The sequence below is a fragment of the Myxocyprinus asiaticus genome, chromosome 6 (assembly GCF_019703515.2).
Source record: "Myxocyprinus asiaticus isolate MX2 ecotype Aquarium Trade chromosome 6, UBuf_Myxa_2, whole genome shotgun sequence".
In the NCBI taxonomy this organism is placed as follows: Eukaryota; Metazoa; Chordata; class Actinopteri; order Cypriniformes; family Catostomidae; genus Myxocyprinus; species Myxocyprinus asiaticus.
The window spans coordinates 51,996,336-52,023,995 of NC_059349.1; the positions used below are offsets into that span (position 1 = coordinate 51,996,336).

The 27,660-nt window shown below is 39.0% G+C and overlaps 1 protein-coding gene and 1 long non-coding RNA gene across 2 annotated transcripts in view; one reads left to right on the forward strand and one right to left on the reverse strand.

Moving 5' to 3' along the window:
* LOC127442536 (uncharacterized) lies at nucleotides 1-22,780 on the forward strand. The gene is made up of 2 exons (XR_007897492.1): nucleotides 1-87; nucleotides 21,845-22,780. It is a non-coding gene; the product is annotated as an uncharacterized LOC127442536 (long non-coding RNA).
* Nucleotides 6,553-27,660, reverse strand: part of ndufv2 (NADH:ubiquinone oxidoreductase core subunit V2) — a 21,721-nt gene continuing 613 nt past the window's right edge. Inside the window, exons 2-8 of the mRNA XM_051700633.1 lie at nucleotides 27,333-27,395; nucleotides 27,098-27,160; nucleotides 25,061-25,177; nucleotides 21,920-22,088; nucleotides 21,017-21,126; nucleotides 8,150-8,226; nucleotides 6,553-6,734 (exon numbers count right to left, since the gene is read on the reverse strand). Of these exons, the coding sequence (XP_051556593.1) occupies nucleotides 6,641-6,734; nucleotides 8,150-8,226; nucleotides 21,017-21,126; nucleotides 21,920-22,088; nucleotides 25,061-25,177; nucleotides 27,098-27,160; nucleotides 27,333-27,395 (693 nt within the window). The 3' untranslated portion in view covers nucleotides 6,553-6,640. The remainder of the gene's footprint in view (nucleotides 6,735-8,149; nucleotides 8,227-21,016; nucleotides 21,127-21,919; nucleotides 22,089-25,060; nucleotides 25,178-27,097; nucleotides 27,161-27,332; nucleotides 27,396-27,660) is intronic.

Genomic DNA, 27,660 nt, shown 5'->3' on the forward strand with positions numbered 1-27,660 from the left:
CGTCAACCTTTCCGCCCCACGCTGCAGTGAGCGAGCACGCATGAACGTTCTGGAACGTTCGTGTTGGAGATGCGCGAGGAGCAGAAGGTATTTTGAGACCACTCCATTGTGACGTCATTCTGTTATTATGAGAGCATAAAATGTGTTTGATTCGCGCTATTCTGGATCGCCGCTGCTGTTTTTTGGGGGTGTTTTTGTTGCTGTGGCGCAGTTGGGTACATCCATGTTTTAGGATAAACAGTGATAACGCGCATGCGCTTGGGCTGGGCTGGTTTTGTGTTGCAGAATGAGCTCGAATCACAAGGGAGAACAGTGGGGGGTGTGTGTGTGTGTGTAGGGGGGATGGGCGCTGGCTAGACACACGCAGACAGACCAGCTACAGTCGTTTGCATAAAATGGGACTATGTTGTTGTCTGTAGAAAATTATCATAACCTTTAAAAGTATGTGTGGTCGAGATATGGCAGTTCAGCTGACTTGTGTAGAACTGGGGCATAGTTTGAATCCTAACAAGAAAGTACCAGACTGTACATAAATTGTGTTTTGGCAGCTGAATGTTCTTTGTACATTGTTTTAACCCAACTAGCTTGTTTTTAATTAACCTATACTTTTAATACTTTGTATTGTGTTTACTTCAATTTACCTTCTGATGTAATTTATAACTTTTATTTATTCCATCCTTCAAGAGTGGTAAATCCTAATGCCAGGCTGTGTAAACAAGAATATTGTTCTTAAGTGACGTCACCTGGATAAATATAGGTAAAATGAGTAAAATAACCATATTTTTTGGAGTAGTGATGGACCGATGTATATATATATATAAACCAAGCTGATTAATCAGCAGATATTTAACCACCTGAACTTTCAAATTAAAGGAAAATTCCAGGTTCAATACAAGTTAAGCAGCTCAATCGACAGCATTTGTGGCATATGTTGATTACCACAAAAATGAATTTCAGCTGGTCTCTCCTTTTCTATAAAAACAGAAGCGCTTACAATGGAAGTCAATGGGGCCAGTCTGTAAACGTTAAAATACTGTTTCAAAAGTATAGCCACAAGACCTGAACAATGTGTGTTAACATGATTTTAGTGTGATGAAATCTCTTAATAACCTTTTATGTGTAGTTTTATCCAATTTTACAACTTTGTTTCATTGACAGCATAATGCCTCAAACCCTGTAATCCCGCAAAAATGACAACACAAGTAAAATACTACACAAATTCTACACAAGTTTTAACAGAATTAATGTAAGTGCTTTTATAAAATGATAAGCTTAAAATTTCTAACTTTAAACTCTCCAAAAATTGGCCCTATTCGCTTCCATTGTAAGTGCCTAACTGTAACCTCGATTTATTTTTATTTTATTTTTAAAGAAAATGAGGTAGGAGTTGAAATTATTTATTTTTTTAGTAATCAACATTATGCTACAAATGCTGTCGATTGAGTTTAACTTGTATTGAACAAGGAATATTCCTTTAACAGAAGTGGAGTTCTAAAATCTACAAGGCTTTGACAATGGATTTTGTGAATTCGGAGTAACAATTGTGTAAAATAAATAAGTGATCATTTCAGCAACCTTATTTGCTATCATTAAATTGTATTATTTATATCCGCATAATATTGTCCATTGGCCACCCTGCTTTCTAGAAATCAACATCAGCCATTAAAACACCCATATCTGTCAATCTCTACTTTGTAGTACCATGTAAATACCATGGTATATAGTAATCAGTCAGTATTATAATGTACTATTGTAGACTACCATGTTACAGCCACAGTTCTGTTTTGTAAGGGAAGTCAGTGGTCTGAATTTTCAGACGTTTTGTTAGACATTTTAGTTGGAGGCGCAGCTCTGCTGTTCAAGAGACGCAGGCGAGGGAGGTGCACTGGTCAAACTCCGTCGGCACGGATTTCGAACAGCGCTGCCGAGCATTCATCTTGCAAATCTCCGCTCTCTTCCTAACAAAACGGACGAACTACATCTCCTCACCCGCACAAACAAGGACTTTTCAACCTCTGCTGCCTTGTGCTTCACAGAAACCTGGCTGAGTGAAGCCATTCCGGACAGCGCGTTACATCTGCCAGGCTTCCAGCTGTTCAGAGCGGATCGCATCGCGGAGTTAACGGGGAAAACGAGAGGCAGTGGAACATGCTTTTACATCAATGAAAGTTGGTGTACAGATGTAACAACGTTAAAGAGGATGTGCTGTCCTAATTTGGAAGCGCTCTATATTAACTGTAAGCCTTTCTACTCGCCGCGGGTGTTTTCCTCGTTTATTCTGGTGAGTGTGTATATCGCGCCAAACGTATGTTTGAACACAGCGCTGCATCAGCTGTGTTCCCGGACTCAGTTATTATTATTCTTGGGGATTTTAACAAAGCAAATCTTACACGTGAACTGCCCAAATACAAACAGCACATCACATGCCCCACCAGAGAACATACTGGATCATTGTTACACAACAATAAAGGATGCATATCGCTCTGTTCCTAGAGCAGCTTTGGGACTCTCTGATCACTGTCTGGTTCATCTTCTTCCAGCCTACAGGCAGAAATTAAAATCAACCAAGCCAGTAGTAAGGACTGTAAAGAGATGGACCAATGAAGTGGAGCGGGAACTACAAGCCTGCTTCGATTGCACGGATTGGAGTGTTTTTGAGGCTGCAGCCACAGACCTTGACGAGCTCACAGATACTGTTACATCATATATCAGTTTCTGTGAGGATATGTGCATTCCTACTAGGACTTAATAAAGTTCAACAATGACAAACCGTGGTTTACAGCAGAGCTCAGGCATCTTCGTCAGGCCAAAGATGATGCTTACAGAGGTGGGAATAAAGTCTTGTACAATCAGTCCAGGAACACACTGAACAAGGAAATCAGAGTGGCTAAAAGAAGATACTCTGAGAAGCTGAAAAAGACGTTTTCAGGTAACGACCCTGCATCAGTGTGGAGTGACATGAAACAACTCACAAATTACAGGACTCCTACCCCCAACCCTGTGGTGGACCAACAACTGGCTGACGACCTGAATGTGTTCTACTGCAGATTTGAAAGGCCCAGTCTCACACCCCACTCCACTCTGACCTTCACTTCACACAAACAACAACACCTCCTGCATCTCCCCTCTTCCTGCTACTCAGCCTGCACTTAAGATCTGTGAATATGATGTGAGCCTCGACTTTCGGAAACAAAAGATGAGGAAAGCTTCAGGCCCAGATGGCGTCTCACCAGCGTGTCATCGATCCTGTGCTAACCAGCTGGCCCCCATCTTCACACAGATCTTCAATAGATCACTGGAGCAGTGTGAAGTCCCATGCTGCTTCAAATGCTCAATCATTATTCCTGTCCCAAAGAAACCAAAAATCACAGGACTTAATGACTACAGACGTGTTGCCCTGACGTCTGTGGTCATGAAATCATTTGAGAGACTGGTGTTGGCCCACCTGAAGGACATCACTGGACCCTTTCTAGATCCCCTTCGATTTGCTTATCGAGCAAACAGGTCTGTGGATGATGCAGTCAACATGGGATTGCATCATATCCTGCAACATCTGGACTAGGAATGTACGAGACTAGTTGACTAAACGGTTCTGATGCTGCTAGTCGACACTGGAATTACTAGTCGGTTAATATTTCCCCCCATTAAACTGATAATAATTTTTACACATTTACGTTTGGCTTTATATTTTTACAGAGGCTGCACTTAAATTACTGTCATATTAATGTTAGATATTTTAAATAGAATTAATAATACAAATATTATTTAAAAAAAAAAGAGGAAATCTGGAGCAGATACAGAGTTTAATTTCACCTCAGGCTGCGCGTGCGTCTTCCCTCTCTCACTCACGGCACGCGCAGAAAAATGTCCTCTGACTAGACAAACAAACTAAGCAAAGTAGTTATGAAATCACTTAGGTGGTGCGGGATTCGGCTTTCCAAATGTTTGAAAGTCCCTATGGATGTTTTCACATTTGAGTCTTCTTTACATCTGTGCATGCTTGGATGTTATTTTTCTGCTGAGCGGGCTTTTTCAAGTGCAGGGTAGACGCCTCAGGTGAGTCAAGTCCCGTCTTTCACTGGACCATGTCCACATGTTCATTTTACTCATCAAAAAATGAATGCTTTTGGTAAGTAGCTTAGAAAAGAACTGTTTTAGACTAGGTATGCCATTTTTTTTTATCTGCTGATTAAGAAGGCTATTTTCAACGAGGTGCTGACTGCTTAACGTGTTAAACTATATTTTATTCTGTGTGCACGTCATGTTTAGAATACATTAGGTTTATTGTAGGCTACATCACAGGCCTATTTTTTCTATCATATAGCAAATTTGTTATTTTATTTTATTTTTTTACATGGTAACTGTTATTGGTTAACGTTCTTTAATGATCAGCTCTCATATTAAATCAATGGCTAATGCACGGACTGCACGTCCTGAAATACGTGCAACGTTTCAGCGCATTTTTTTTCTCTCATAGATTTGGCTTAGTCTAACTGTTAATTATTTTCAACAATGTCCTGACTGTTTTAATATGTTAAGTAACTGTTTAACTTTGTGATTTCCATTTAGAACAGGCTTTTAGGGTTGTTCCATTGATCCTGCACTATTCATTCAATTGTTTTCAATAAATAAACCTGTATTTGCTAAAGGTGGATGTGTGTCATGTTCTATATTTAATGTACAATGATCATAATTCAAGGCGAGCACGTCACAGATAAATGCCCCTTTTCAGTGGAATTTAGCATCGGATTTGGAATAAAGTATTTTAAATGGGTCACATGAAAACTTTTTTTTTTTTACTGTTTTCTGAAGGTTGGTTTCTCTTTAGACTAGTCGACTAGTTGGTAACAAAACTTCCATTTAAATGACAGTCAAATTAGTCGTAGCGCACATCCCTAATCTGGACAGACCAGGGACATATGCAAGGATCCTTTTTGTGGACTTCAGTTCAGCTTTCAACACCATCATCCCAGCTATACTCCAGAATAAATTAAACCAACTTTCTGTTCCCACGTCTATCTGTCAGTGGATCACCAGCTTTCTGACAGATAGGCAGCAGCTTGTGAGACAAGGGAAACTCACTTCTAGCACCTGTACAATCAGCACTGGTGCCCCCAGGGATGTGTGCTCTCCCCACTACTCTTCTCCCTCTACACCAATGACTGCATTGCCAAGGACCCCTCTGTCAAGCTCCTTAAGTTTGCAGACGACACCACTGTCATCGGCCTCATCCGAGATGACGATGAGTCTGCATAGAGAAGGGAGGTTAAACAGCTGGCTGGCTGGTGCAGTCAAAACAACCTTGAGCTGAACACGCTCAAAACAGTAGAGATCATTGTGGACTTTAGGAGAAACACCCCAACACTGTCCCCCCTCACCATTCTAAACAGCACTGTGGTAGCAGTGGAATCATTCATGTTCCTGGGCTCTACCATCTCACAGGACCTGAAGTGGGAGACCCACATTGACTCCATTGTGAAAAAGGCCCCAGCAGAGGTTGTACTTCCTTCACCAGTTGAGGAAGTTCAACCTGCCACAGGCGCTGCTGATACAGTTCTACTCAGCAGTTACTGAGTCTTTCCTCTGCACTACATTAACTGTCTGGTTTGGTTCAGCTTCGAAATCAGACATCAGAAGACTACAAAGGACAGTTCGGACTGCTGAGAGGATTATTGGTTGCCCACTGCCCCCCCTTCAAGAACTATACACTTCCAGATTGAGGAAAAAGGCTGGAAAAATCACTCTGGACCCCACTCACCCTGCCCACTACCTTTTTGAACAGTTGCCTTCTGGCCGACGCTTCAGAGCTCTGAGCACCAGAACCGTCAGGCACAGGAACAGTTTTTTCCCCCAGGCTATCCATCTCATGAACAGTTAAAACTGCCCCATTGAGCAATAACTATGTGCAATACACAGTTGAGTCTTTTTATATTATCCAACACATCCTACCTCTTCTGCCATTTCATTCCTCTGAGAAAAAAAAAAAACATTTGCACTGTACATAACAGATTGTAGTAGATTTGCACTACCCATGTGTATGTAAGTATGTATGTGTCTGTACGTATGTGTATAATTAGTTTTATTTTTTTATTATTATCTATGTCTTGCTGCTGTTTTTGTATTGTTGTACACTGGAAGCTCCTGTCACCAAGACAAATTCCTTGTATGTGTAAGCATACTTAGCAATAAAGCTGATTCTGATTCTGAATGGCAATGAACAGTTTAAGTTCTGTATAGAAAAGCACAAGTTTGTGGAACAGCCTCAGAAATGCAACATACTGTATTTGCCACTACAAAAGCAAACAATATAACAAACCAAATCCTATGTGACATTAATGTGAGGTGTTTTACGTGCGTCTTCACAAATTGCGATCAAGAATATTTGCGAAAGCTTCTTGAAAATCGTTATTTTAGTGGCGTAAAAATTACACACTACAGCTTTTAATTATGCTTTAGTATGCAGGGTTCAGTCCACTTTTATAATAATTCAGTCAACACCTTTTCATTGAGCTAAATATTCAGCTGTTCATTTGAAAAGAATCACAACCAGAGTATAGTTAATTATAACATTTTATTTACATACACAACATCTCTGGTGTGAACAAGGACTCGAGTCAGATAATGGACTGTGGAGGTCTGTTTACAGGTCAGGTCTCACTCCAAAGCCCGGTCCAGGAGGAGGTTCTATCAGTGAGGTTAACCCTCCGGTGGGCTCACATGAGAAACGGCCATTCCTGATGGAAGCAAGATTATTAAAATAATTTCAATCATTCAATTTAAATGTCAATTAGTGTGCCAACTGATTCATTAACCAACACTTATGTGATTACAATTTAATTATACAGATTTTAAAGGCTTCTAGTAGACATGTTGGATGCATGTTATTTTTGAAAGTGTAATAAATAAATGGTTACCTGTAAAGAGGAGCTAAGCTCACCATCAGATTCTTATAACAAAAGAACCATTTCTTTTTTGCCCGTCTGTGCATTTAAAGAGCATGTGATAAACTACACAATGACCCTGAACCAGGCCGTATTTCTAAGAAAAATCTTAAAATTTTTAATCACCCTTTAGGTTGTAAAAACAATCAAAAATCTGTTTTTAAAATAAAACACTTACAATGGAAGTCTTAAGGCGCAGTCACATTTACCTTTGCAGCGCGAAATTCTGCGGCGGATGTTGCGCATGTGAGACCAGCAAAAAAACGAATTGCCAAGCAGCCTCTTTTTAATACTGCACTTTCCCAATCAAGCAAATTCTCATTGAGATGACTGTATTTAGCCCGCAGAATTTCATCGTGCAAAGGTAAATATTATCATGCAGTAACACACTGATGTTTGTCGTCATGAAACCGAGACCCTCCCCTCCAAATCCGAATTCAAGTGGTCACAGGAGACGCATTTAAACGACCAGGTGTAAACAGCGATGTGTCTCACCTGACCACATGTGATCTTAATACCAGGTGGATCAATATAATGTATTTCAATTATCTGAATTATAAATTATATAATATTTAATATATATTACATTTATAAATACTTTATTATATTCTAAATTATTTGGGGGCCTTTCTCTGTAAATATTGGTTTGCGATTAATTCTTAGGCACATCAAGAAATTAATTAGATTTTAAAATGTACTCGACTGACAGCCCTTTAAAAAATGACATTAATGTGAGATTAGCATGATAAAATCACAAAGTTATTTCAAATATTCTGTCCTGTCATGACCATGTAGGACCAGTAAACACAGTATCTTTCACACAATACAGGCAAGGACACCAGAAAGGTATTATTTGCACTATTTACAAACTCCAACTATATAGCTTAAATAACCAACATTTTCTTACAGTAGAATTTATTAAGTGCTGTAACAGAAATAGTGGTGCATTTCTGATTTTTAGCACTCAGGAATGTCTTGCCCCATAGACTCCCACTGTAAGTGCATTACTAAGAGCAATTTTTACCAACTTGTCTGTGGTAATTGAAAGCATTCCACAGATGCTGTTGAAACCTTTAAGATACAATAACACGCTTTTGGTCTATACAGGCAAGAGAATCTTTCACAATGGAATATGCAATTATTATTATTATTATCTATTCAAAATGATAGTAATATTAAAAGTTGAAAGAAGGAAAGGCGTTTTGTACCTGGGCCCAGGTAGAGGGACTGTCCCTGCCTTCAGCTCATCAATGATCTGCTCTATGTCTGATGGTTTCAGATCCTCCTATAAACCAAGGATAAAGAACAGTAGGAAGAACAGATAAACCACTCATTAATAGAGAAAAGCTCCCCTCCCATTCCCTGATCTCTAAACAGTTTTATTAAAGAGTATATACGGTCTAGCATCAACTCTACTTGGGTGAATTTCACAAAAACATGTCGTCACATTTAAAAAAAAACAAAAAGAAATGAAAATGAAGACTATTTTAAAGACAATTAAGATTTGTTTTGTGACATTACTTTCATGACAATTCAGTTCATTTTCTGCCCAAATTCTCATTTCTGCAATGCATCCACAATGATTTACTTTATAAATTATTTGTAATTATTACCATTATTCTCAATGCTAATTCTCATTATTGTTTTATTGTAAAAAAACAAAAACAAAAATCTGTGATAAAAAAATGTTTCCTCCTCTTTTTTTTTTTTTTTTTTTTTTTTTTAAATCAACATAAAGCAGTACAACAAATACTACCATGATGTTTAAATACTAAATTTAAGTAATTTTGTTTCGCATTCAGCCACGGTCACACTAGGCTTTAAGCATGCAAAATCACTTCTGACACCGCAACAGACAGGATATGATGTCTTGTTAAAGTGCTTCTGGTTTAAATAAATAAATCACAATAACGTAACTATAATTAAACATTTAAAAATATCACATATACTCCCTTTCCTGCAACAATAAAAACATGCAGGGTTAAAAATATGCATTCTTTGTATTGAGCCAAAAGGTCAATTTGTGACATTTCAATCTTCTATTGGTCGCACGTCTTCTCGTCATACAAATTTGCAGGTCAGAGTTCACCAAACTTTTGTGTGCAGTGGAATGTGAAAATTCTTGGTGTCCCGCTTGAGATACATTTGAATGAAACTGATTGGAGTCTTAAGTGTATTGTGACCGCATGTTTACAATAATAACAATTTTATTGCATTACGTTATTGAGAATTGGTGGGGAAAATGTACTTAATTGTTTGAAAATAATGTCACAACATTTTACATTTATTCATTTGGCAGATGCTTTTATCCAAAGCAACTAATTTTATCTAGAGGAATAATCATAAGCGATTCATCTTAAGGAGACAGTTTGTTTTTGTTTCTAAATGCCATGCCAGTGATTAAAGTAATAAAAGTAAAACTAAATAAGATGTTTAATATTTATTTTTACTAATAACAAACTATATTTGGATTAATTTTGTTAAAAACCTTTTCAAGGGTTTTAAGGAGACATTAGTACGAAAAGTGCTGCATTACAAAATTTCAGTTGCATCAGAATAACAGTATCCAAGACAGACTAGAGCAGGGCTCTTCAATTACTTTCTTGCGGGGGCCAGATTATCCAGATTAAAACTTGGAGGGGCCAAAATTGTTTTCCGTATTTATCTTAGCTAACACTTTCATTGCAAGTAACATGCTACTTAAAAAACCTTAATACAGTGCATTTATTCATATTAAAATAGTCACAGGTATACTGTATATTGAATAATTTCTTTAAGGTCTGGCCATAAATTCCTTCATAAGATCTGGCTGAAGAACAAACATGACTTATACTATTAACTAACAAAATGTTTTAGATCAAATTTACTTTGGAAAAAAAAAAAACCATAATAATCATTTTAACATATTAGGGCTATTGTTTAAAAATGTTGCTAAAGCCCTCTCACAGTATCAACCCACATATGAAAACAATGGTTATATAAAAATGTTATTTTGTATTTAAGAATGCATTTAAAATGATTATTATTTAATTTTTTTTCCAAAGAGATTAAATGTCTATTCTTCCATTTTCTCTATAGAGTATCATCCTATTCAGTGAGGAAAAAATGTGTCCTGCAAATACTGTGAATTTGCACACAATAGCCAGAGTAGGTAATCATTGGCTAAAGAAGAACAAACTGAGTTGATGCCATTCGTGATTGAGAGGGCTGATTTACAGCTGTATAGAACCAAATATAGAACCAAATAAACTCAGCAAAAATTAAACGTCCTCTCACTTTCAACTGCTTTTATTTTCAGCAATCTTAATGTGTAAATATTTGTATGAACATAAGATTCAACAACTAAGACATAAACTGAACTGGGGGGGGGGGGGTCAGTATCTGGTGTGGCCACCAGCTGCATTAAGTACTGCAGTGCATCTCCTCTTCATGGACTGCACCAGATTTGCCAGTTCTTGCTGTGAGATGTTACCCCACTCTTCCACCAAGGCACTTGCAAGTTCCCAGACATTTCTGGGGGGAATGGCCCTAGCCCTCACCCTCCGATCCAACAGGTCCCAGACATGCTCAATGGGATCGAGATCCGGGCTCTTCGCTGGCCATGGCAGAACACTGACATTCTTGTCTTGCAGGAAATCATGCACAGAACGAGCAGTATGGCTGGTGGCATTGTCATGCTGGAGGGTCATGTCAGGATGAGCCTGCAGGAAGGGTACCACATGAGGGAGGAGGATGTCTTCCCTGTAACGCACAGCATTGAGATTGCCTGCAATGACAAGAAGCTCAGTCCGATGATGCTGTGACCCTCCAACTCCAAATTGATCCTGCTCCAGAGTACAGGCCTCGGTGTAATGCTCATTCCTTCGACGATATAAGCGGGTCCGACCATCACCCCTGGTGAGACCAAACCATGGCTCGTAAGTGAAGAGCACTTTTTGCCAGTCCTGTTTGGTCCAGCGAAGGTGGGTTTGTGCCCATAGGCGACGTTGTTGCCGGTGATGTCTGGTAAGGAGCTGCCTTACAACAGGCCTACAAGCTCTCAGTCCAGCCTCTCTCAGCCTATTGTGGACAGTCTGAGCACTGATAGAGGGATAGTGCGTTCCTGGTGTAACTCAGGCTGTTGTTGTTGCCATCCTGTACCTGTCCCGCAGGTGTGATATTCAGATGTACCGATCCTGTGCAGGTGTTGTTACACGTGGTCTGCCACTGCGAGGGTGATCAGCTGTCCTTCCTGTCTCCCTGTAGTGCTGTCTTAGGCGTCTCACAGTACGGACATTGCAGTTTATTGCCCTGGCCACATCTGCAGTCCTCATGCCTCCATGCAGCATGCCTAAAGCACGTTCACGCAGATGAGCAGGGACCCTGGGTATCTTTCTTTTGGTGTTTTTCAGAGTCAGTAGAAAGGTCTCTTTAGTGTCCTAAGTTTTTATAACTGTGACCTTAATTGCCTTCCATCTGTAAGCTGTTAGTGTATTAATGACCGTTCCACAGGTGCATGTTCATTAATTGTTTATGGTTCATTGAACAAGCATGGAAAACATTGTTTAAACCCTTTACAATAAAGATCTGTAAAGTTATTTGGATTTTTACAAAGTTATCTTTAAAATACAGTGTCCTGAAACAGGGACGTTTCTTTTTTTGCTGAGTTTATTATCAGGATATTTGCAGGTTCAGTTTCATTATTTTTCCCAAGCCCTATAGACCCTGAACAGATGAGACACGATCGTTTGACACTTCAAGTATAGTGAATAAAAATAAAAAAAGTTTCATTTTTCTAATCCTGGACTAGAGTGCAATTTGTTTTACTATTTTTTTTATTTTTTTTTTATGTATTTTTTTGTGTATGGTCAAGTGCTCATGAAAAAGATGTGTCTTTATCTGTTTTTTTGAAAACAGAGAGCGAGTCTGCTTCACGGATGGAGGTACAGTAAAGCCGAAAGTCCGGCACACAATGCACACAATCTTAACGGTCCTAGAAAAGCCTTCATTTCCTTAGGCAAAATAGTATTTCTCGTTCGTCGGTCTTGATTTTGGGCTGAAATAAGACCTAGACATGTTCTTGAAAGGTTTCGTGAGATTCACCCACTACTCACTAGATGTGTAGTATGTACATCTGGCATTTAGACCTTTTGAAACTGACCTTCTCTGATGTGATACAATTACTTAGAATGATAACTTTAAAAGGTAAACTCCCTCTGTTCGCCGTTTCTCAAAATGTGACACTAAATGCAAGTAATCTGCAAATGTGAGTGATCTCGAGCAAGACCACAGCTATCTTGGTCTGTTGGGAATTGTCTTGAAGCCAGAGTCACATAGATGTGATTTTGAGCACAGCAAGTTTTATCATGCTTCTTTAACCAATATTAAAGAAATTATATATTGCTAACCCATATGACTCTCTTTTAAAAATAGATGTTAGGCAAAATGACAGCCTCAGTCACCACTCACTTTCATTGCATCTTTATATACATATAAATATACACTGATGAGTCAAAACATTATGTCCACCTGCTTAATATGATGTTGGTCCTGCGCATGCCGCCAAAACAGCACCGACCTGCCGAGGCATAGACTCTACAAGACACCTGAAGGTGTCCTGTGGTATCTGGCACCAAGACATTAGCAGCAGATCCTTCAAATCCTGTAAGTTGCAAGGTGGAGCCGCAGTGGATCGGACTTGTTTGTCCAGCACATCCCACAGATGCTCAATTGGATTGAGAGAATTTGGAGGCCAGGGCAACACACCTCTTCCTCATGTTCCTCAAACCATTCCCGAACAATGTGTGCAGTGTGGCAGGGTGCATTATCCCGCTGAAAGAGGCCACTGCCACATCAGGGAATACCTGGTTTGCAACAATGTTTAGGTAGGTGGCACATGTCAAATTGACATCCACATGAATGGCTGGAACCAGGGTTTCTCAGCAGAACATTGTCCAGAGCATCACACTCCCTCCACCAGCTTGTCGCCTTCCCACCGTGCATCCTGGTGCCATCACTTCCCCAGGTAAACAGCGGTCCACGTGATGTTAAAGAAAATGGGACACATCGGACCAAGTGACCTTCTTCCACTCCTCCAAGGTCCAGTTCCGATGGTCATGTGCTCATTGTAGGCACTTTCACCAGTGGACAGGGGTCATCATGGTCACTCTGACCGGTCTGCGGCTACACAGCCCCATATGCAGCAGGGTGCAATGCACTGTGTGTTGTGACACAATCCTCCCATAACCATCATTAAAATTTTCTGTAACTTGTGCCACATTAGACCTTCTTTCGGTTCGGACCAGTCAAGATAGCCTTCGTTGCCCTTGCGCATCGATAAACCTTGGGCGCCCAACACCCTGTCGCCGTTTGTGGTTTGTCCCTCCTCAGACCACTGTCGGTAGGTACTCACCACAAGCAAAACCTGTGATGCTGTTGCAGAAAAGCAAACTAAAAACTTAGAAACAGTGTCAGCTTGGCTTGATGCCTCCTGTTTGACACTAAACACTAAGAAAACAAACTCTATCTGCTTTTCTATTAAAAAGCTATCTTCAAAGACACTGACTACCACCCCTGGACTTTGCGAGTACGAATCCCAGGGCGTGCTGAGTGACTCCAGCCAGGTCTCCTAAGCAACCAAATTGGCTTGGTTGCTAGGGAGGGTATAGTCACATGGGGTAACCTCCTCGTGATCACTATAATGTGGTTCGCTCTCGGTGGGGCGTGTGGTGAGTTGTGCGTGGATGCCGCAGTGGATTGACTGTCTCGGATGTGGAGGCAACTGGGATTTGTCCTCCGCCACCCGGATTGAGACAAGTCACTACCACCACGAGGACTTAGAGCGCATTGGGAATTTGGCATTCCAAATTAGGGAGAAAATCCAAAAACAAAACAAAAAACACAAATTATCTGCAACAGAATTATTGAATGTTAGAATTAAAGGTGAGCTTATTGAACAAGTAATAGAGTAGAGTATTTAGGGATAATTTTAGACTCCCAGTTAAATTTTAAAAGCCATGTTAAAAAGGTTTGTAAAACGATCAAGGCTAATCTTAGATGTCAGGAATTGCCTGACATCTGACTGCACCTTGCGGTTTCTAAACTCGATATTCTCACATCTGTCATATGGTCTGACTATCTGGTCTCAGGCCAACCAGTCTACAATTAAATCCATAGAGTGTCTTTATAATCGGGCCTTGAAAATTTTGGACAAAAAGCAAATAAGGTACCATCATTGCCATATTTTAAATAAATATAAGATTTTAAGCTTAGTAAATTTTATCGATTTTCATTATGTTAAGCTTGTGTTTAAATGGTACTGCCCTCCAGCCTCTCTGTATATACATCAAGAAATTACAGAGTTGTAGTAGATCCACCAGAGCAGCTTCATGTGGCAATTGTAAAGTTCCATTTTGTAAAACATATTTTGCTCAGACAGCTTTTTCTGTGGAAGGAGCAAAGCTCTGGAACTTGCTACCTGATCATTTTAAATTTGCTGCAAACTTCATTTTTAAGAGAGCAACCAAATCCTGGTTAATTCAGCAACAAACCTGTCCTCGTGTCTAGTTTTTAAACAATGTCTTTAAATGTGTGCCTTTTTGTATTTTGTTATATTCAGTTTTTATTTAGCTTTATGGTATCTTGCTGTACTGTTTATTTTCACCTTACTGTTTTAACTTTGTAGTCTCTTAAAAGTCCTTCTAAGGACGGGTGTTGCAAATTAGCATTCGCTAGAAACACTATGATACTTGCATTGGATAGCTGTTCTCAGTTTATCTATGTATATTGTATGTGTCCCTATAAAAAAAAACATAAATGAATAAAGCCGCTCAGGTCTTCACTCTTGCCCATTTCTCCTGCATTCAACACGTTGACTATGAAAACTGAACTGATTGCTCGCTTACCATCTAATCTACCCAGACCTTGACATGTGGCCGTGCTAGGAGATGATTAACATTATTCACGTCACCTGTGAGTGGTCATAGTGTTTTGGCTCATCAATATATATATATAAAACATAGTAGATACAATGAAAGTAAATGGTGACTGAAGCCAACATTCTGTCTAACAACTAATTTTGTGTTCCACGGAAGAATGTCATACAGGGTTTGGAACAACATGAGGGTGAATAAATGAAGTGTACTAGCCCGTTCAGCCGTACACTTAAATACGCATCAAAGGATGACCTCACCAAACACCCAAGGGGATGATTAATCTTCAGAACTATACCTGCTAACCCATTTCAGATGGCTGAATCACACAGGGTTCTTGACTTTCTATTTAACTGCGAGAAGCCATGGCTAATTGCATCATTAGCCCAGCAAATCATTTAGGGCTCTGTTTAACACAAACAAGCTTAAACTGAGACATGAAAAAATATGGGTAAAAGTCACACCGCCTGTGGGTTGAGTTCTCAAAAGGAATCTCCATATTTAAATAGAACATCAGGCGGTTTATATACTGTAGTCATCTTTCCTCTAAACTGCTATTTAGTGGCGTTTGCCAAGGCAAGCATCACTCTCGCTGCATCCAAATTAGAGGTAGATCAATATATCATTTTACCGATTAATCGGTGCCGATAGTTGCTTTTTGGAACTATCGGTTATTTGCACAAATCTCTGCCGATTGTTGCTGATATTTTTTTTTTATTATTATTATTCCTCATCAATAAACCTCATCTTGTGAAATATATACATATATATACTTATTCTGTATATACCATAAGTACAAAACTCTTCATCGTGTGAATACATAGGCTTTAAAAAGCTTCATTTGGTAAATACATACAGAGGATTGAAACGGAGCAAATCCCTGATGTATTTCAAGCTTGTTTAAAAGTCCAGCGTTACGCACCAAATCTTAATTTTTCTGGTTATTGTTGAGATTTTGGTTGCACACTAAACTGCTTTTGGGATTTTATTCATTTTGGACTCTTAGGTGTCAGCACACCTGTCATAGAAAGGAAAGTCCAAGAAATGTTTCATAAAAAAAAAAAAAAAAAATATATATATATATCGGTTGATTAATCTGTTATCTGCCTTTCTACCACCTTGGTTATCGGTCAACCTCTAGTCCGAATATCCATTCTTACTATATAGTATGCTAATGGAGTAGTATGTCTGAATCTTCAGTATTCATGAAGCAGTAAGATAGAAATACCCGGATGACCTACTATTTCTGGCGAGATTCGGAAGTGCAGGTCGACTAGACATTTTATGATCCCTCTGGAGCGGAAGCAACGTCACATTCAAAACAATGGATTTATAAGAACAGCGGTGTATCGTGAGTCAGACAGCTCTCCTCAACTGTAAGGGATATACAGTATCTACCAAGAAAATAGTTCCTTGTGCTTAAATGGTGGAGTACTTTCACAGTTGTTGTTCTTACAACACGCGGACTGGGAGATGTTCCGGTCCTCCTCTGATGATGACATCGAGGTATACGCTGATAGCGTAACGTGTTTAATCAGAAAGTGCGTAGAGGATGTTGTTCCGACCAAAACGTTACGGATCTACCCCAACCAGAATCCATGGATAAATAGCGGTGTTTGCGCGGCACTTGATTACGCGGACCTCCGCTTTTAATTCCAGGAACGCGGAGGAGAATAAACAAGCCAATTATGCCCTCAGCAAAACACCAGTACAGGGACAAGATTGAAGGACAGTTTAACACCACCAACTCTAGAAGCATGTGGCAGGGAGTTAATATCATCACAGACTTTAAAGGGAATAAAAACTCCGCCGTGAACACCGCTGCCTCTCTCCCGGATGAGCTAAATACTTTTTATGCTCATTTAGAGGGAAATAACAGCGCCCTCGCGGAGAGAGCTCTCGCAGCCAAAGCTACAGAGGTTAGTTCACTCTCCGTCTCTGTAGCGGATGTAACCAGATCCTTCCAACGAGTGAATATCCGCAAAGCCGCGGGTCCAGACGGCATTCCAGGCTGCATCATCAGAGCATGCGCGAACCAACTGGTTGGTGATTTTACGGACATTTTCAACCTTTCCCTCTCCTTGTCTGTGGTCCCCACATCCTTTAATACGTCCACCATTGTGCCTGTACCAAAGCAATCCAAAATCACTTGCTTAAATGACTGGCGTCCTGTTGCTCTGACCCCCATCATCAGCAAATGCTTTGAGAGGCTAATCAGAGATTACATCTGCTCTGTGCTGCCTCCCTCACTGGACCCATTGCAGTTTGCTTACCGCAACAACCGCTCCACTGATGATGCGATTGCATCTACACTACACACTGCTCTCTCCCACCTGGAAAAAAGGAACACTCATGTGAGAATGCTGTTTGTAGACTACAGCTCAGCATTCAACACCATAGTGCCCTCCAAGCTTGATATGAAACTCCGGGCCCTGGGCTTAAACAGCTCACTATGCAGCTGGATCCTGGACTTCCTGTCAAGCAGATGCCAGGTGGTTGGAATGGGCAGCAACATCTCCTCATCACTGACCCTCAACACTGGAGCCCCACAGGACTGTGTTCTCAGCCCACTCCTGTATTCCCTGTACACACATGACTGTGTGGCAACACACAGCTCCAATGCATCATTAAGTTTGCTGATGATATGACGGTGGTAGGTCTGATCACTGACAATGATGAAACAGAGAGGAGGTGCACACTCTGACATGCTGGTGTCAGGAGCACAACCTCTCCCTCAATGTCAGCAAGACAAAGGAGCTTGTGGTGGACTTCTGGAGAAAATACAGAAAACACAGCCCCATCACCATCAATGGTGCACCGGTGGAGAGAGTCAGCAGCTTCAAGTTCCTCGGTGTCCACATCACTGAGGAACTCACATGGTCCATCCACACTGAAGTCGTTGTGAAGAAGGCTCATCAGAGCATCTTCTTCCTGAGACAGCTGAGGAAGTTTGGAATGAACCGCCACATCCTCACACGGTTCTACACCAGCACTGTAGAGAGCATCCTGACTGGCTGCATCTCCGCCTGGTACAGCAACAGCACCGCCCTCAACCGCAAAGCCCTGCAAAGGGTGGTGCGAACTGCCAGACACATCATCGGATGTGAGCTTCCCTCCCTCCAGGACATATAAACCAGGCGGTGTGTGAAAAAAAGCTTGAAGGATCATCGGAGACTCCAGCCACCCGAGCCATGGGCTGCTCTCACTGCAACCATCAGGCAGGCGGTATCGCAGCATCAGGACCCACACCAGCCAACTCCATGACAGCTTCTTCCCCCAAGCAATCAGACTTTTGAACTCTTGATCTCTCACGATCTAATACATCCGCACTGCACTTTATTACTCTTATTATCTCACACTGGACTGTCATAAATTATATTCTCTCTTAACAACACACTGGCAACTGACTATCAACCCGACAGCCTGAATGTCAATACAGTACAATACAACCTACTGTATATTTTATATATACTATTTTTATTGTATAATGTGTATTCTACTTTGTGTGTATTGTAAACTGTACATTGTATATTATTATTTGTATATTGTATTGTGTGTAATTATGTGTATATTAGATATGTAAATTGTGATGTGTAAATCTGTTTATTGTAAATTGGTATATGTCTCATCTATGTCTCATTACTGTCATGAAAGTGGTTTGATTTGCGTCACATATTCGGGTCACGGGTCAACACCCACGTACACTCCTATTGTGTAAGGGTCATTTTTTTACCCAGATATTGACTGAGATCTTGTATTGATGACTGGACAGTTGAACCACTCCGTAAAGTCTTCTCCAGCACATCCCAAAGACCTTCAATGGGGTTAAGGTCGGAACTCCAAAAAATCCATTGATGGGATAACGTGGTCATTTAGTACATTCAGGTAGTCAGCTGACTTCATTTTATTGCCGCATAACGTTGTTGAGCGTAGACCTGACCAATTGAAGCAACCCCAGATCATAACACTGCCTCCAGAGGCTTGTACAGTGGGCACTATGCATGATGGGTGCATCACTTCATGCGCTTCCCTTCTTGCCCTGATGCACCCATCACTTTGGAATAGGGTAAATCTGGACTCAGACCACATGACCTTTTTCCATTGCTCCACAGTCCAATCTTTATGCTCCCTAGCAAATTGAAGTCATTTTTTCTGATTATCCTCACTAAAAAGTGGCTTTCTTGTGGCCACACAGCTGTTTAGTCACAATCCTGTAAGTTCTCGTCGCATTGTGTGACTGGAAATCCTCTTACTTTCACTATTAAACATAGCCGTGAGTTCTACAGTCGAAGTTTTACAATATGACTTCAAGCGTTTTAGTGATCTCCGATCACAATCATTCAAGTTTTTTTCTGACCACATTTCTTCCATGAAGCTGATGGTTCACCACTATCGTTCCAGGTTTTAATAATGCCTTGGACAGTTCTTAACCAAATTTCAGTGATTTCAGAAATCTCCTTAGTTGTTTTCTTTGCTTGATGCAGGCCAATATTTTGCCTCTTCTGAAACACAGTAACATCTTTTCCACGACCACGGGATTCATCTTCCGACATGGTTGTTTAAGAAATGAGAAGCTACACACTGCATCTGGTAGGGTTTAAAAGAATTGTTGCCGGCTGAAACATATTAATCACTGCAATAATGATCCAATCTTAGGCTCTTAAGTATCTGCTTATTTAAATCCAAATGATGACTTTTTTTTTGCCAGGCAGTGTAGTTTTTTTGTATATAATTAAGAGAAATAACAAATTCTTCCTTCTGTTGTCTTAACAGATCAATTTTAGCCCCATTGTACCCTATGGTAAAAGAATATAATTTTATCCTAAAACATCAGATGGCAGAGAGAAATATTACGGCACCTTCCTAAACCCCTGTAACACAGCAACAAATTGTTTGACATTAGCGGGAAGGAAAGGATTTGTTGCAATGGACGTGCAAAGTGGGGCCCATTTTTACTGTTAGAAAAGGCAATAGAGATTCATTTGTGAAATAGGCATGTAGTAAAATTGTAACTAAAATGTACAACGTTACTTTTCTATAAGCCGAATAAATCAGAAATTGTTTTAATATAGTTAAGATACTATAAAATGCCAAAAGTGATTAAAAATAAACGTAAATTGAGACATCCTTGGCCAATGTTTGCCACTTTTTTTTTTCTTTTTTAAAAATTCTTTACAAAATTATGTTAACCCATTAATATTCAAAATATATCTTTTTATTCCCTATCATTATACATTTTGGGACCAAAATAAAACAGATTTTTGTTAAGAGGGCGTTGTACACTAATCAAGAATTTATGCATTTTGAATGGTTTTCAATACGGGTCAAAATGACCCAAAGGACAAAAGGAGGGTGCAGTCTCTTAAAGGATTAGTTCACCCAAAAATAAAAATTCTCTCATGATTTACTCGCCTTTAAGCCATCCCAGATGTGTATGACTTTCCTTCTTCAGCAGAACCGAAATTAAGATTTTTATAAGCACATTTCAGCTCTGTATGTCCATTCAATGAAAGTGAATGGGTGCCATGAGGCTGCTGGCTGTTTGATGGTCCAAAAGGCATATTTATGCAGCATAAAAGTAATCCACACGACTCCAGTCGATCAATGAATGTCTTCTGAAGCAAATCGATACGTTTGTGCATAAAATAAATCAATAATTAAAAACTATATTCACTTTTAAAGAACGCGTCCTGCTACCAGTCAACCCATCACCCATGTCGCATGACATAAGTCAGCAGCCTCATGGTACTCGTTCACTTTCATTGTAAGGACAAACAGAGCTGAAATGTGCTTATAAAAATCTTCATTTCAGTTCTGCTGAAAAAGGAAAGACATACACATCTGGGATGGCTTAAAGGTGAGTCAATCATGAGAGAATTATTATTTTTGGGTGAACTAGTCCTTTAAGACAACCCTCTACATTTACCTGCTTATTATCAGATATAACATGTAATCATATGATACTCAGTAGTTACCCTAGATGGGACGACTGTTCAGTTCATGAACTTGACAACATACAACTAGACAGGTTCAAATGCTGTTTGTGTGACTTCATAACAGAGCAACTGCCTCCCCTAGAGGCTATATGAAAAACTAGCCTCTTTGTACCAACACGGTCACACACTTCCAGCCAGACTCAAAGAGTCGGTTTTTGATCATACTCACATAATAGTTATCGTTGATTTGGACCATTGGTGCATTCACACAAGCCCCAAGGCACTCAACTTCTGTTAGCGTGAATAATTTGTCTTCCGTGGTCTCCCCGACTTTGATACCTAAAAGGAGAGATCGTTTTCAGTTCAAGACAATTTTGCTCAATGAGGACTTTGACAATACAGACTGTTAAAGCTGCTACGAAAAGATGCGTGTTGCACTATACAAATAAAAATGACTTGACTTTTATGTTTTTTTTTTAAATCTGTAAACATTTACTCCCCCTAATGTTGTTCCGAACTCATATGACTTTCTTCCATGAAACACAAAATTAGTCATTTTTTTAAATCCCCAAGCTGCTCTTTTACATACAGTGAAAGTATACAGTGACCAAGTCTGTCAAGCTCCAAAAAGGACAAAGTCACTATAAAAGCAGACCATATGACTTAAGAACTATATTTCAAGTCCTCTGAAGCTATACAATGTATTTGTTTGAGGAACAGTCTGAAATTTAAGTTGTTATTCACTGAAAATCTTCAGTATCTCGGTTACCCTTATCGTGCTTTTTTTGTCCCTTTATGTATTTTGACAGCCCCTGGTCACTGTCTGCTTACATTGTATGAAAAGCACAGCGTGAACATTCTTCAAAATGTCTATTTTAGCATTCCGTGGAAGAACGAAATTCATACAGGTTTGGAACAACATGACGATGAGTAAATAATAATAGAATTTTCATTTCTGGGTTATTATTACATGGCTTAAGTGTATTATCCCAGCAAATGTAAATATTCACATTTCAGGCCATCTTTAATCAGTGTGACTTGTGTTTATTTTTGCAAGTATGTTTATCGTTGATGTGTGAGTCAAGATGTCTCTGTGGCGCCTATGCAGAGAGCTGGAGCGGGTCTCGCTCACCCAGTTTGTTCTGGATGGCCGCCAGGATGCTGTCCGAGTCGCAGAGCATGCACGGCGTGGTGGTGCAGATCTGGATGTGGTACTTTCCAACCGGCTGACGGAGGAACATGGTGTAGAAAGTTGCAACTTCATACACCCTCATAGGAGCGATGCCCAGGACCTCTGCCACCTGTAGGAGAAACCAAACATTACAGCCATTTGTCAGGAAAAGAATTTAGCAAAAGAATGCAGCTTTAAACCTTAAAATCATGAATATTTTAATAAAAGAAAAAAAATTGTGAGTCACTGCCAGCACCGATATTATTTGTTTAATTATTTATAATATAAATAATTATTATTATAAATGTTTATATTGTGTATTTTGTGTGTGCACCCCTGGAGGGCTAGCAAACATAATGAGGAAGCTTATGGGAATCTGCATAAAACTGTCTACATACATGTACTGTCTGTGTTAGTTTACTTTTATTATAGTTGACTATCCACATACAAATGTTCCACAGACGAATGAACATTGCTGAACATAAACTGTATATCTGAAACAACAAAATTATTTGGAATATAAAATGGCGATATCTATAGACTGTCAGACACTTTACAGTATGAAAAGGACATGCTTGCATTTTGAACATTGTGTGTGTCTCTGCGGCTGGATGAATAAACATACAGATGTAGCACAAAAAAAAAAGATGCATTCGAAACCACACTACAAATAATATCTCTAATCGCTCCCTTGAAATTATTTCCACATTTTGTTACAACATAGAACACTGATTTATTTAACAAAGACTTTTTGTGACACAGTACAAAGTATTCTATAATGTCAAAATAAACAATCAAGAGAAATAAAATCATATAAATCTATGAATTTCAGGTCAATTTTATTAAAGTTTCAAAATTTTAACTGTATTATTATTTACAGGGTTCCCACGCCTTTGTCCCAAGAATTTCCATGACTTTTCAATCATTTTTCCAGTCATCCGTAATTACTCATTTTTAAAAATAATTTTATAAATGTTGCACTCACAAAGAGCAATTTCTAGCTGATTGAATATTTTAGAACAAGAAAATGCAGTAACACTTTACAATAAGGTTCCATTAACAATATTAGTTAACATGAACTAACAATGAACAACATTATTACCGCATTTATTAATCTTGATCACTGTTAATTTAAACATATACAGTAGTAATACATTTTTAAAATCAAAAGTTGTATATTTTAAAGGAATAGTTCCCCCAAAAATGAAAATTCTCTCATCCTCATGACATCCCAGATGTGTATGACTTTTTCTGCTGAACAAAAAGACTTTTAGAAAAATATTTCAGCTCTGTAGGTCCTTACAATGCAAATAAATCAGTACCAAAATGAAGCTCCAAAAAGCACTTAAAGGCAGCATAACAGTAATCCATACGACTCCATTGGTTTAATCCATGTCTTCAGAAGCGATATGATTAGGGTTGCCAACTTTCTACCAGCCATATATAGGACACTGCAGCTCTAAATACGGGACATTTTGTTATCAGCGGGGCTCCAACATAAGACGCAACAGTTAAAAATGTCCATCTAGAGCATATTTACACAGCAAAACAATTGAAAAACAGTGCAGACGGACGCAAAAACACATTCGGTGTAAATGGCCCCTAACAAGCATAAAATGAAACCCGCTTTAATACAAAAACCAAGAAATTTTCTATCAGTCCTCACTTTTAATAAACACTACTTTTTGCCAAAAGAATGAAGCTGCAATCAATGGATAAAGACCATATTTTTCTGTTAAGCGTTTTCTTTCGCATAATTTTAAAGCTCAACAAACTGGCTTTCCGTTTCAAATTGGGCTCAAAAGTTCGTAGACAGTATATGAATAATGTGTAAAAAAAATTTAAAAAAAGTATACATCACTAAAAATATAATTTGGCCTTCCAGGGCCACTGTCTCAGTACAAGTCTTAGTACTGTTTTAAGCTAACATGCATTACAATGGGTTTTTATGGGGGAGAAAACACTCAGCATTAAATAGTGTATTTCTCCTTGAATTAGTGTCATCATTTTGGCAGTAAATAGTGTTTATCGCAAGGGAAATGAAACTACATTTAACTAAACCTGTAATGTACTGTAGTTTTGTACATAAAGTGCTTCTGTTTTATTTAGCAGAGTCTCTCTTTCAGAACGAGCACTGACATACAGATATGCAGAAAACATGCGCTGATTGTCAACAATCTTCTGTCAAGTGTGGTGTCTATGTTACGTTTAACAGCTGATATCTCACACAAGTCAAGCGAAAGGTGTGTTTCAGGTCCATTTATTTTGTTTTATGAAAAATTCTAAGACATTTGGGGTTGAGATGCTAAAATACAGGACAAACGGCATCCCGTGTTGATACGGAATGCATTTTTGTTCCCTCAAATACGGGTATATTCCATATTATCCGAGATGTTTCCGTATTTAACGGACGGTTGGCAACCCTAGATATGATAAGTGTGGGTGAGAAACAGATCAATATTTAAGTCCTTTTATACTATCAATCTCCACTTTCACATTCTTCTTTTGTTTATGCCGATTTGCATTCTTTGTGCATATTGGACTTAAATATTGATATATAAAAAAGGACTTAAATATTGATCTGTTTCTCATCCACACTTATCAAATTGCTTCTGAAGACATGGATTACACCACTGGAGTCTTATTGATTACTTTTATGCTGCCTTTATGTGCTTTTTGGAGCCCATTCACTTGCATTGTATGGAACTACAGAGCTGAGATATTCTTCTACAAATCTGCGTTTGTGTTCAGCAGAAGAAAGAAAGTCATACACATCTGGGATAGTATGAGGGTGAGTAAATGATGACAGAATTTTCATTTTTGGGTGAACTATGACTTAAACATTAGTTAATGCACTATGAACTATAAAGAACTGACAATGAACAATTGTATTTTTATTAACTAACATTAACAAAGATCAATAAATGCTGTTAATTCATGACACCTAATGCATTAACTGATGTTAACGAACAGAACCTTATTGTAAAATGTTACGGACAGTGCATTTTCGCTGTAGAGATTGCATGACATTTCAGGCCTAGAATCTCAATTGTAAAATTCCCTGACATTTCCAGGTTTCCCGAGGTTTGTGGTTTCTCTCACCTTGTTCATAGCTGAAATAGGAAGCCAGCCGTGTTGCCTCTGAGCCAAATCCAGCACAGGAATGGTGGCGCCCGCTTTGTGTCCCTCTGGGTAATTATTCATGATGGCCTCAACTCTCTGTGACAAACAACAAACATCGAGATATAATGTTTTTTCAACATACAGTTGAAGTCAGTTTACAAACACATTAGCCAAAAACATTTAAACTCAGTTTTTCACAATTCCTGACTTTTAATCATAGAAAACATTCCCTTCAGGTCAGTTAGGACCACTACTTTATTTTAAGAATGTGAAATGTCAGAATAATAGTAGAGAGAATTATTTATTTCAGCTTTTATTTCTTTCATCACATTCCCAGTGGGTCAGAAGTTTACATACACTTTGTTAGTATTTGGTAGCATTGCCTTTAAATTGTTTAACTTGGGTCAAATGTTTTGGGTAGTCTTCCACAAGCTTCTCACAATAAGCTGCTGGAATTTTGTCCCATTCCTCCAGACAGAACTGGTGTAACTGAGTCAGGTTTGTAGGCCTCCTTGCTCGCACACGCTTTTTCAGTTCTGCCCACAAATTTTCTATCAGATTGAGGTCAGGGCTTTGTGATGGCCACTCCATTACCTTGACTTTGTTGTCCTTAAGCCAATTTGCCACAACTTTGGAGGTATGCTTGTGGTTATTGTCCATTTGTAAAACACATTTGCGACCGAGCTTTAACTTACTGGCTGCAGCCTTGAGATTTTGCTTCAATATATCCAAATAATTTTCCTTCCTCATTTTGTGATGTGCACCAGTCCCTCCTGCTGCAAAGCACCCCCACAACATGATGCTGCCACCCCCATGCTTCAGTTGGGATGGTGTTCTTCGGCTTGCAAGCCTCACCCTTTTTCCTTCAAACATAATGATGGTTATTATGGCCAAAATGTTCAATTTTTATTTCATCAGACCAGAGGACATTTCTCCAAAAGTAAGATCTTTGTCCCCATGTGTACTTGCAAACTGTAGTCTGGCTTTTTTATGGCAGTTTTGGAGCAGTGGCTTCTTCCTTGCTAAGCAGCCTTTCAGGTTGTGTCAATATTGGACTCGTTTTACTGTGGATATAGATACTTGACTACCTGTTTCCTCCAGCATCTTCACAAAGTCCTTTGCTGTTGTTTTGGGATTGATTTGCACTTTTTGCACCAAGTTCATCTCTAGGAGACAGAATGTGTCTCCTTCCTGAGTGGTATGATGGCTGCGTGGTCCCATGGTGTTTATACTTGCATACTATTGTTTGTACAGATAAACGTGGTACCTTCAGGCATTTGGAAATTGCTCCCAAGGATGAACCAGATTTGTGGAGGTCCACAATTGTTTTTATGAGGTCTTGACTGATTTCTTTTGATTTTCACATGATGTAAAGCAAAAAGGCACTGAGTTTGAAGGTAAGCCTTAAAATACATCCACAGGTACACCTCCAATTGACTCCAATTAGCCTATCAGAAGCTAAATGGCTAATTGTCTAAAGGCTTGACATCATTTTCTGGAATTTTCCAAGCTGCTTAAAGGCACAGATAACTTAGTGTATGTAAACATCTGACCCACTGGAATTGTGATATAGTCAATTAAAAGTGGAACAATTTGTCTGTAAACAATTGTTGGAACAATTACTCATGTCATGCACAAAGTAGAGTCCTAAACGACTGGCCAAAACTATAGTTTGCTAATATGAAATCTGTGGAGTGGTTAAAAAATGAGTTTTAATGACTTCAACCTAAGTGTATGTAAACTTCTGACTTCAACTGTATTTAGCAACAACAGACATATTACGTCTAGGTTGTGGAATCCTCAAACAAAATATGCATTGCATCATCACAATAACAGCAAATCACAACAACAACAACAATAATAATAAAATCATATATGACATGCCTTCAATCCGATGACAGATATTTTAATACTGTCACTTACTAAACCACATGTCGTTGTGACTTAATTTCCGAAAACTCCCTTTAACATATTTCTACGTGTTAAACAATAATGTTGAATTAAGAATCCTCTCACCTTCATGTTTTCTGGGGTGAATTCAAATGGAGTTTCTGCATTGTTTTCTGGTGTGTCTCTGTGCTGTAATAATAATAAAAGATTATCCCATTAGCAACAATATAAAATGCTATTACAGAACATGCCTTCTTAAAATAACAGCACTTCAACAGTGTAGTATATGTGCTCCAAACATATGAGGGATTTGTACTGATACACAAAATGAAAAACAGAGTAAATGAAAGTGAAGTCTCACCACAAAAATTCCTCCTGCTCCGGCACGAGCTGATGACTGATGCAGACTGCGAACCTGCCTCGCCTGCAGAAGAATAACAAACATGACACAAGGGCCTTTATTTGTGAACAAGAGTTCAGTTTGGACTAACTATAGAGAAATTAATTACCCATCATATTTTAAACTCTCATGACATACAATAATGTCAGAGTACAGAGTGACACTGTATAAAACATAAACACACACATAGATGTCCTTTGCAGACTGTTTTACAGGCTAGTTTAAACTACTCCATCTAAAACTACTTTACACAACATTTTGCTAATTACTTTATAATTATAATTCATGC